Source organism: Atractosteus spatula, chromosome 7 (assembly GCF_055471065.1).
Source record: "Atractosteus spatula isolate fAtrSpa1 chromosome 7, fAtrSpa1.hap1, whole genome shotgun sequence".
Classification (NCBI taxonomy): Eukaryota; Metazoa; Chordata; class Actinopteri; order Semionotiformes; family Lepisosteidae; genus Atractosteus; species Atractosteus spatula.
In genome coordinates this window covers 26,522,170-26,534,391 of record NC_142712.1, presented here as the reverse complement: position 1 = coordinate 26,534,391, position 12,222 = coordinate 26,522,170, and the positions used below count along the sequence as shown (strand labels likewise).

The window sequence follows — 12,222 nt, the reverse complement described above, 5'->3', positions numbered from 1 at the left end:
TATGCACGCCATCTGGCCTCTGACCATTGTGGCAGCCTCAGCTGATAAGATAAGAGATGGCTGTAGGGCCCCAGGGAGACTAGCAATAATGCATATGGTCTTTTCTTAAATTAAGAAATATTAAGAGGTATAGTTACTGTCCAGGCACCCTGTTACATACAGCAGTATGAAATAAATATTTTTTTACTCTTCTAGGTATCACATGTATGGCAAATATGTCTTCCGGCTTAGAGTTTACACCTCTAAGACACAGGATACGCTGAAAACTATTTTTGAGAAAGAAGGAAACTACGGGGATAATTGGAACTATGGACAGGTTACGCTTAATGACACTACTGATTTGATGGTTAGTACCTTCCTATCTACAGATGTTTGTGTCAAACCAATCCACAATACAGGTAGGATCAATACATTTTTGTTTGTTTTTGTTGGTACAACATTCCAAGTTTTATTGATTGGTTTTCTGTCAAACTTGCGCCCCATAACTATCATGGGTAAAGTTAAGCCGAATCTTAATTTTAAAAAGGCATTTTATTCTTCACCTCTGACACCTAAAATGGTATGTGCTGGGAAAAAATGACACGATAAAAGTGAAAAACTGACAACCAGGAAATGTCAGTCTACAAAAGCCCCACTCTCTGGAGGGCATTGAGCATGTAGTCCTGCTTTTACAACTCTTCTTAGGTTGTGTTTGAAGCCCAGAAGATGTCTGGCCTTTGGAATGACATAGCCTTGGATGACATCGGGCTGACAATTGGTCCATGTATCAATGGAGTCCACCCAGAACCGACACCAGTCATGCCACTTGCTACCTCTCCATCCCAACCCAGTATGTCACATTTTCAGACTGTTGTGTTCATGTTTCTAGTCATTTGTTCAATTTCAATAAAATATTAACAAAACCAATCTTAATGGTCAACAATCATACATTAACTATCTTATAATGAGGAACCTAAAGCTAAAGACTTCATTTGTCTTCAGAAATGTTTACCTATTATAAAAGTAGTATTGACTTAATGTGCCACATCATTCTTCTGTAATAATTGTAAATTATCAATGCAGTATCTAAGAATGTCCTGATATCAACATGCTTGATGAGATATTTTTTCCCTGTCACCAGCTGACTGTGGTGGACCTTTTGAACTATGGGAACCAAATTCTACTTTCAGTTCTCCCAACTATCCTCACAATTATATCAACAGCGCATTTTGTAAGTAACATGATGAATCTATGTGAGCATGCACCATAACTTCACTTTTCTCACTGATCATTTAACTATTTACAAGGTGATCATCCCAAAATTTAGGAGTGGCTGAGTGTCTATAACTTTTTGTTGTTACCCTTCCTGAGTACTGAGGATTAATTTTTGCATGAATATTTCTGCAATCCTTTTTTTTGCCTTCTCAGAAATAAACATTTTTCACATGAAGCTTGGACAGAGGAAATAAATCACGTTTAATTACTGTAGCAGGATTTTATATATACTGTAAACTAAAAGGGAATTCATTTAGGACAGATAATATGAAATAAGAAAGAAACAGCTTAACTACAAACAAAACAATTGAGTATCTGTATTGGTTTAAGTTTACTTGCTGAAGTTGATTTGGGGTTCATTCACTTGATAACTTGACCTATGTCTGATTTTATTAATCGCTTACACTTATATAGTGCTTTTCTGGAAACTCCACTCAAAGCGCTTTACAGGTAATGAGGACTCCTCTCCACCACCAATGTACAGCATGCACCTGGATGATGTGATGGCAGCCATAGTTCACCAGAATGCTCACCATACATCAGCCATTAGTGGGATAATTCTGCCAATTCATAGATGGGGTTTAGTAGGAGGCCATGATTGGTAATGGCCAATGTGAAATTTTGTGAGAATGGCAGTGTTACACCCCTACTCTTTTCAAGAAACACCCTGGGGTTTTTAATGACCACAGACAGTCAGGACCTACGTTTTACGTCTCATCCGAAGGATGGCGCCTTTTTATATTATAGTGTCCCCATCACCATACTGGGGCGTTAAGACCCACATAGACCGCAAGGTGAGCACCCCCTGCTGGCCCCATCTCTTCCAGCAGCAACCTTAGTTTTTCCCAGGAGGTCTCCCATTCAGGTATTGACCAGGCTCACACCTACTTAGCTTCTGTGGGCTGCCAGTTGTGAGCTATAGGGTGATATGACTGCTGGCGATTTGGGTTTAAAAAGTAAAGAGCTCTGTGTGGTTATGGTAGGGTATTCCACCTCATAAACTTTTCCTCTCCTCCCCTCTGGTCTCCTTGCCCCCCCTCTCTCACCAAACAAGCATTGTGTCTCTTCACAGGGGCCTGTTCCAAGACTAGACTTTCAAACCCCCTCACACACCCGAAGAAAGCTCCACAGCCAAAACATTGTGTTTCTTTTCATTTCAGAATAGAATGAACATTTACCTGTTCCTTTGCAGCCTACACATGCTGACAAAGCTCCTTACTTGAACTTTTTCTTACTGAAAAAGCACTTTGAGAAGCCACTTTCAAAGGTGCTATATAATATACAAGTTTGTTATTATTTATTTTTTAGAAGGCACAAGTAAGTCAAAAGCAGCATTGTGTGTTATGTTAAAAACTTCTCATTTATTTATTTTGCTTGGGACTAAACCACAAAGTCACTCTAATTTTATATTTAGACAAAGTAGGAAGTAACAGAAGACAGTGAGGATGGAGGCCCGAGAAACTCTGACATCCACTGACCTAAAATAAACTTTTTACTTAAGATCAAAAAAAGAATGTACTATGAATAAATGTTACTTTTTACAAGTTTTACAAGGTCTTATAATAATTTATACACACACACAACAAATTTGATTTTCCCAGAAAAAAAACAATTTTGGAAACAATATGTCTTTGGACATGTCTATGAGAGGAAATCGGAGTACCCAGAGGAAACCCATGCGAACAAAGGAAGAACATGCAAACTTCACACAGATTGCATCCTACATTTGAACCCTTTCAACTCAGCTGCTTTCAATGGCACAACACAGTACACACAGAGAACTAATGAATGAGACCAGTTCAGTTCTCCTGGACCGTTTTAGGGGGAGTGACCCTATCACACCGAAAAATAAGGAGCTATATCTTGGTAATGGAAGCCAGATCACTAGATCAGGCAAAGAATAGAGTGTAATAACAGTGTTTTTTTGTTTTGTGTTCAAGTTCCTTAATCATTAAACTATCACTTCTAATAATTTATCTAGTTTGTTGATGATTTTAGTCAAAGTGACATAATATATCACCAAACATACTCTGAAGTCGAAGTAGTCCTGTAAACTTCCATATATGAATATATGCAACATGGCCAGAGGGGGTGAGTCCAACAGTTCTACTTGGGATTAATATTGTTAATGGCATCAATTAATGGATTCTGAGACGAATCCTGCAGTAAAAGCGATTGAGGTTGACTTGGGTTTGGGGGATGTCCAGCTTCCTGGGGACTGGTACAAAACTGAGGCCTTTGCCAAGAAGAGATCGCTTGTCCTGTAAAAGGGAGAGATCAGAGGGTATAGTAATAACAAGGTTAGGACTGGTGGAGGTAGTAGGGGTGTTGATGTTTTTTTACTGTAGAAGACAATTGAGTTTTTTGTCCTCTGAAGTGAGGAACTGGTAGAGTTTTGAGAGGAGGGATCTGATGAGGTTAGTTATAAAGGGAAGATGACGTGGAGCTGTTAGCCGTAAAAATTCCTTAGCTTCTTTGACGTTGTTGTCAGAAAGGGTAATCTGTTGTTAGAGGGAGAAAATGGTAGAAAGCATTAGTTTCTGGGAAAATTGTTGTAGAAGCCTCTGAGTGTTACTCTGGGTGGTGTCAGAGTCAAAGGAAAAAGTATTAAATTTTAGGCGAAATCCTTTAGGAATTATATTATAACGATGACATCTCTAATGGAAGAGGAGGTGGTTATATGGTTCTAATGACAAGTTAGAGCACTTCCTGCATCACTTCACCAACTTCCACCCATCCCTCAAATATCCAGTTAACATATCTTCCACTACTCTTCCGTTTCTAGACATAAATCTATCCATTAACCATCCCCGACTGTGTACTTCAGTCTATTACAAACCCATGGATTCACACAGCTATCTCCTGTACAGCTCATTTCACCCTAAACACACTTAAAACTCTCTCCCTTTTTCACAGTTCCTTCGACTATGGGGACAGTGATGACATGGATTCCAAGAATCAAGCACTCAAAGTACACTCCTTTTTAATCAACAGAGGATACCCCACCCATGTTATTGACAGGGCCCTCATCTGAGCCAAAAACAGCCCCCAGACCTTTAATTAAATTTAATTAGACCTTTAATTTGATCAGGAACCCCTGGCCTAACAACCGCATTCCTTTGGTGCTTCCCTTCCACCCTAATATACTTTCTATCCCCAGGACCATTAATGACAACATTTCCATCCTATAGGCTGATCCCTCCACCAGGGCCCTCTTTTCTGACCGCCCCACCATGTCATAATGCTGACCACCTAATCTCCATAACCTTCTTGTTCACAGCTCTCTTGACCACCCTCAACAATGATCCACACCAGGTACTCTTCCCTGAAACAGAGCTCGCTGCATCACCTGCAAGTACATATCTAACACCACACTAAATTAAAGCCCCTCAGGACAATTCCGGATCACACAGGTGACCTATTGTACCTCCAGCAACCTCATTTACTGTATCTCTTGCGGGAAATGCCCAGCTATCTATGTTGGGAAAACAGGAAGGAGACTCGGAGACCGCTTCAGAGAACGTTAGGGCTTTAAAGATTGAAGATTTCTCGAAGCCCATAGTTTCTCATTTCACCTCAGACGACTATGAGCACACTGATCTCTCTGTCTGTGTTCTCAAAGAAGGTTTTCTTAACTCCCATAGCAGAAAGACATCAGAAACAAAAATAATCCTGAAACTAGGTTCACGCCTTCCCCCTTCTCTCAACGACAGATTTGTTTTAGTGTAATCTTGTCTATTCACCTGCAGGTTTGGACTTCACCCCTCTATTCACCTCTCCCCAATTCGCACCACCTGGGTGGCGTCTCTGCCTCTACCCTGATCCTGCCTCCTCCACTCTCCCAACTTTTGTTCTCCTATGCTATTTAATCTTTGCTGTCTGCTCTGTCTTTATCACACCCAAAGAAGGCTCCACAGCCAAAATGTTGTGTTTTCTTTCTTCTCTTTTCAGCATGGAATAAACCTGTTACTTGTTCCTTTGCAGTCTACGCATGCTGACGCAGCTACCCACCTGAAGTACTGTAATGTACAGATGCAGCCATTCAAAATGCGTGCGTTATTTTGCGGCATACCCCGGTGGGCGTGGCGCGGCATCTCGCAGTGTCACGCAGTGTGACGTGTTAATCGCGCGTCATTTGACGCTCTGCCGGAAACTATCCGGCGTCACCTTGTAAAACCGCCAGGGGGAGCTTAACCTCTCATGTACAGCATTTGAGCCTTTAATTTTGAACAGTGTATTACAGCATGTTAATCTTCAGTCATTAAAATGTTGGTATATTTTATGAAAGCAAGATTGCTCAGTTGGACAAAAGTACACAACCTACCTTTATCAGAAATATTTATGCATCAAAGCCTTTACCGGAGATATTACTAATAGTATTAATAATGGATGACTTTGGACAAGCTGTATACTCAAAGTATAATTTCTTTAGCACATTTGTACAAGCACTTGGAATCTGTCCAAGCCATACTTTGTCAGGCATTTTGTTTTACTTCAACGGGCATAAAAACTTCCTTGCTTTTAACAGGGCGTTTCATAATTTCTAACTACGAAAATGATTTAAAATGCGACACCTATCATTCAACTAGAGCTTAAAATATCACAAGGAAAAATACACACCGGTATTCCATTTCTCCCTAAACATTGAAAGCTTCGAAGTCTTTAACTAACGTGATACCGGAGTCAACAAGCATACTTTTAGAATTTGATTAAAAGGGAATATAATATGGAATCGCGTATCTCAAGAATTTAATAACGGTATGATTATATCCATGTACTGCGGCAGGGCTGTGTAGGGCTGTTTCGCCTGCCTGCTCATGCGAGCTGACTGTAGCCAACTGGTCTAGGTGCGTGCCTGCCAACGGGCAGGGTGTGTGCTCGAATCCAGCTGGTGCTGAACCTTCCAGTTTTATTTATTTATTTTTTAATCGCGTAACATATTACCGTATGCAAACTGTACTGTATACAGTATGTATATGTATATTTAATGTCTTAATTGTGCCCGTTTAATTGAATTTTAAAAAATTATTTAACACGAACATTAAGCTGTTTACATCTTCCGCCTGAGAACAGTCACCCGTTGCTACCCAACGCAGAATGGTGATTGGCTGACACCATCTGACACCCCTCTGATTGGAGAAAAAAGACGTGCTAGTTTGCTATACATACTGTAACAGGAAGAGGATTTCTTTCTATTCAAAACGTGTACTTTAAAAGTTTAAGAAGTAAAAACCTTACAGCGTACACAGATTTCTAAACTGATCAGGATCGTTATCTTTGTCTTATGCATAACAATATTCACCGCTCTGTGCAGCAAATTAATAATAAACTTTATTTTATATAGCGTTTTAAACGAATAAGTAATTAGATTGCTCATAAACCTAATCACTTGCTTTTTCTTTTTATTTAGGCTCAGATTTCAACTATAGATCGTATTATTAATACCCTTGGTGATACCCCTTGGTGTTTCTCTCGCTCTCTCTCGGGTCACCTGATCATTAGCTCGAAAGATTTGAGTGCTTTGTGTATATTCTAATGGTAGTGGGGGCGGGGTGTGTGGGAACAGGTTTGGTTGAAATTGCATTGGAGATCTATGTTCTTCACACCTGAAACATTTTCTCTGAAAGCATTTTCTTCGCTGTTTAACCGATCTTGTTACAGCATGTTACAGTTTACTATTATTAACCATATTAATTTTAAGTGCTTAATGTAAAATCTTGTAAAAATATATTTTCATTGTTCAAATATACATTAAGTCTGACTATCATATAATAAGTTAAATACAAAACTAAAGAAAAAATAGGGTTAAATATAATTCAAAATATTTTGCTAACAATGTTAACTGTTTATGAATAATAAAATGTATTAGCTAAGGCGTAGGATGGCACAGTTGTTAGTATGTTTTTTGTTTTGTTTCTTTTTCATAAATACAACAGTAGTACCTGATGTCTCAGTGGCTTTCAAAATTAAATTATGCATGCAAACCTGTGAACTAGAAAGATAACTAAGATATCCATCCATTTATAATGGTGGCAAAGTGGTTAGCATTGCTATCTTGCAGCACTGGGGTCCTAGGTTCAATTCCTGCCATCCTGTGTGTGTGGGGTTTACATGTTCTCTCTGGGTTACATGGTTTTTCTCCATATGTGTGATATGACTCCCTCTCGCACTCCAAAACATACTGGTAAGTTAATTAGTTTATGGGAAACCTGGCCCTGGTCTGTGTGTGTTTGTGTCTGTCTGTCCTGTGATGGACTGGCGCTATGTCCAGGGTGTATTCTGCCTTGTGTCCGTTGCTTACTGGGATAGGCTCCAAATCCTCTGTACTGGATAAAGAGATTAGAAATGGAAGTAAAGGCACTGTGTGGATGGAACTATACACAGTGTTAGAAACCCACTATGAAATGGCAGCATCTCACTGAGAATAAAATATTTTTTACTGCTGGCTTAAGGAAACAGCCTTTCCACCTCTCTTGCACATCAGTATCCATACCTAGTTATTTAAACAAATTGCCTCTAATTATAAACATCTTAATATGCTGGCTCTGTGGATCCGCATCAGCTATGTTTGCCCATTCCTTCAATTCATGTGCATCCAACACACAGTTCAATGCCAGCAACTACACATAATCTAAAATACAATCCTTATTTCAGTATCTATGTAAACATATAGTCTGTTAACTTCATCATCTTCATCAAAAGTATGCCTAACCCCATTAGGAAGTGTTCTTGTTATAAGTGTATTCCTCAGCTTTCCCCAAACTATCTTCTTCTTGCCAACATCTCTAGTCTTTTATCCTGCAATAACTCAGCCAACACTTAAATCTCCAAAAGCTGCTTGTGTTAATTTCTTTAAATCACAAATATCATGTGTAAATACTGGCCATGTAATACTCTGCATTGTGGAATAATAGTTTATTTTAAAGGGAACTAGAGAAACTAAGAACTAGAGAAATCAAGAAAGGCTTTTTTTCTAGAATTAATAAATGCACATCCTGTTCACTGGGGAAATTAAATCCACACTGAGCAATCTTCAATATGTTCAGAATATGACAGCAAGAATCCTATCAGGGATGCATTACACCTGTTTTCAAGTCCTTGCACTGGTTACCTATCAGATTTCGAGTCAACTTCAAAATCCTTATCCTCCTTATATACTGTCCTACAACTGGTATTATTGTTCTCCGAATTATTGTACTTGACATGACTTCATTCAGCCTTTCCTGAACGTCTATGACAGGCAGAGTGAGTGCTGTTTCTGGTGCGATCTTTTACAGCTGACATTTCACTGTTTTAAACGAACAAGAAATTAGATTGCTCATAAATCACTTATTCTATATAAACACAGCGTAATTGCCCTCCGAAAATCTTCTTTTTCTTGTTCGTTTTAGAGACCTTGATCGAAACTGATTTTAGATGTCAGAAAGAATTTATTTTCTCTGTATTTCCTACATTGCTTTGTCAAGATTTTAACTTTATATCTAACTTTATATCTAGGCTCAGATTTCAACTATAAATCGTACAGTAATTAATAGCAGTAAATACTGATGTTTATACATAAAAAAGTCATGCCTTGGAGTCATGCAAAAAGTCATGCCTCAAGAGCACAGCAAAGAGTGTATTAAAAGACACTTGTATTTATCAACGCTTTCTTTTCCGTATACCAGATTTTATGGAACCACTTCAGAGGGGTGTCAGCCAGTCAGATTCCAGGATTCGGCACTTTAAAGGAAAAATACACACCGGTATTCCATTTCTCCCTAACGATTTTAAGCATCGAAGTATTTAACTAGCATGTGAAATAGCGTGTGAAAAAGTGGTAGTTTTAAGCTTTTCTGCTAATATAATATGGAATCGATATTGATTTAAATCGTGTTCTGATTTAAATCGCAAACGCGTGTTTAATTATATGTGTTTTTTAATCATAATCAGGCTAATGCAACATAAATTGATACAGTATCTTTGTCTTCTAAGCATCTTAATAAACTTTCAGCATAGCTTTCTACCCGTCAAGATTTATATTTCTTGGGATTTTGGGATCAAACGTGGAAGGATTAGATTATAATCGTTTTTATTTGTCAAATACGTGATTGTATTTCTGAATGTTATGTGACGCCTACAGTAGTTCACTGCTTTAAATACATCGAATTAAGAAAGTTATGTGTAGCACTTTAGATCTTTTTTCTGAACCAGGGAAAATCTGATCATGTTTCTCTATAACAATAATAAAAAAAACTTTATTTTACATATCGCCTTTAAAAGTGGCATCTCAAAGCAATACAGTAGATCGAAAAACAGTTAAAAGGGACCAGATTAAATACCAGACAATCGCAAACGCATTTTCAATAAAATTATTTTATTCATTCAGCAGTTTGTGAGAGGAACATCCAGCAGGGAGAGACACACACACCGGTTTTCATTGACAAAATTGGTTTTTTTCAATTCCTTTTGTCTAACAGGAATGTTTTGTTTGTGGACAAACTGTTAGACAAGAGGAAAAGACCGCCTCCTCCTACGAAGCATTAATCGCGTATCTAAGGAAAATTGCAGTATACCTTTGTTCATGCACATCATTATACAGTACAGTATCTCAATTTGTATTTCGATAAAAAAAATCGTTTGCCCAGCCACTACTGTTGTTATTGTTTTTATCCTGTAAAGCGTTTTCTTTTTCTGCGTTTTCCATTTCCTTTTTCTGATCACTCGCTTTCTGGATACACATCTCACCTGTCCTGTTCTTTGTTTTCCTGGTTTGCTGATTATGCCTGCTGCGGTCCACTCCTACCCTCACACCTAAAGAATACTATTTTAAATTTCTTGGCGCAGTTCATTAACCCTTGTATGTGCTGTCCGCGCCCAAAATGCAATTAAAAAAAAGTAAAAAACCGCGCTCAAAATGCAATTTAGAGCTTAATAAGATACACTCCACAGGCAAAATTAAAGACAAAATTAAAGACGATTAAAATCTGTAATCTTTCCACTTGTACTGTGAGTCATCGGACAGTTTCTGCTTTGTGTAAGGATGGTGAGAAAGCTGTGTTCAATGTATTTAAGGGACTCAGAAGTAAAAGAAGATGCTTCATATTGCGTGACTAATTTTAAAAACCAAGTTATAAATGCAGACGCTCCCTCGGTGCCGCGCCGGGTGTAAATATCAAAGTATACATTCCCAACAAGAATTGTACCCATCTGTCATGCAAATAAAACACCTTGAATTGAATTGAGGGAGAGATGGGGGTAGTGGGACAGAGATACTGTAGACAGACTCAAGGCAAATAAGATACTTATGGGTACGCAGACATTCACGACAGCAACATACGAAACGTTTGCACGTACTGTATAGTTAAGTTATTACTTGGTTTTCAAAGTGCAACGAAATACAATATTGTTGTTGCTGCTGTTCTGGTTGTTTTTATCCCGTAAAGCGTTTTGAGAAGCCACCTTTAAAGGCGATATATACTGTAAAACCACTGATTCTTATGGAATGTGTTCCGCGGGAGATTCAAATTTTTATTTATTTATTTTTTAATCGCGTATCTTAGGAAATCTCAGTATAACTTTGTTCATGAACAGTGGCATGTTACATTATCATTCGTTTTTTTAACAAGGCTCGCCAGCTAATGTGAATCGAAACCTGTCTTGCTAGCTTTTAAAGTCGTGCATGTGTAAACTGTACTAGAGGGCATGCAAGTTACTCTGCCCCTTTCAGCGGCAGGGAGTCCCTCTGCTGCAACACACAGCAGACAGAACGGGAGACTATTGCCTTTCATATCTGACACCAGTGAAGTAAAAGGGGTGTCTAAAGGGGTGATTTTAGACCACATTTTAGTTACTTTATTTTGTTTACTTTTAACATTTCTGTAATTTACAGTAGATGTCACAATAGAAGCCCGAAGCCTATTATACTCAGTCTAGCCTTGGATCCTCTGAGTCCCTTGACTCAGTTATTGCATATTAATTTCTTGAGATACGCGATTCCATATTATATTCCCTTTTAATCAAATTCTAAAAGTATGCTTGTTGACTCCGGTATCGCGTTACTTAAAGACTTCGATGCTTAAAATGTTTAGGGAGAAATGGAATACTGGTGTGTATGTTTTCTTTAAAGTACCGAGACCAGCCATATACTGAACGTTTAAGTTCCAAAATTAATATCGTTTATGGACTTCACACGCGTTGCAGTATGCTCCTATTCTTTTTATGCTCAGGCACTAAAATCTCCCTTCTGCTTTGTGTAAGGATGGTATCAAGAGCAATCTTAAGTGGTGAGAAAGCTGTGTTCAATGTATTTAAGGGACTCAAAAGTAAAAGAAGATGCTTCATATTGCTTGACTAATTTTAAAAACCAAGTTATAAATGCAGACGCTCCCTCGGTGCGCTGCTCTGGTGCGCCGGCTGTTACACAGTGCCTGTCTGCCGTAAGCGTTACAATATACATACCCAACACTGCTTGTACCCATCTGTCATGCAAATAAAACACCTTGAATTGAATTGAATTGAGGGGAGAGGGGGGGAATACTAAAGCCAATACTGGCTCAATACCCTCAATGGGCTTTGACGTGCTAATGCGTTGGTTTAACAGTCCGGGTGTGGCAGGCTTCCAATGTCAACTCGACTCGATTGGAAGACAATGAACGTATTTTAGCCCTAAATGAATTAATAGCAAACATGGTTTACATAAAATACATTTTTCCAAGAAAGTTTATAATAATACGATCTATAGTTGAAATCTGAGCCTACTTTAAAAATAAAGGAAAAGCATTTTCAGAGAGTAATCATGCTGTGTTTATGTAGAAAAAGCGATTAGGTTTACGAGCAATCTAATTACCTATTAGCTTAAAACGCTATTAAAAATTTACTCTGTTGCACACACACACACAATAGAAGCAGGCACCGCTGTCAGAAGGGAAGATATGTTCAAAATATCGCAAATATCGATCATGTTGCGATATTTTGAAATATAAAAGT

General features: G+C 38.4%; 1 protein-coding gene across 4 annotated transcripts in view; it reads left to right on the top strand.

The window, feature by feature from the left end:
• Nucleotides 1-12,222, top strand: part of tmprss15 (transmembrane serine protease 15) — a 255,332-nt gene that overhangs the window by 131,087 nt on the left and 112,023 nt on the right. For all 4 annotated transcript variants that reach the window (XM_088922408.1, XM_088922411.1, XM_088922410.1 and 1 more), the window contains 3 exons: nucleotides 196-346; nucleotides 685-829; nucleotides 1,121-1,210. In XM_088922408.1, coding sequence (XP_088778534.1) covers nucleotides 196-346; nucleotides 685-829; nucleotides 1,121-1,210 — 386 coding nt within the window. The remainder of the gene's footprint in view (nucleotides 1-195; nucleotides 347-684; nucleotides 830-1,120; nucleotides 1,211-12,222) is intronic.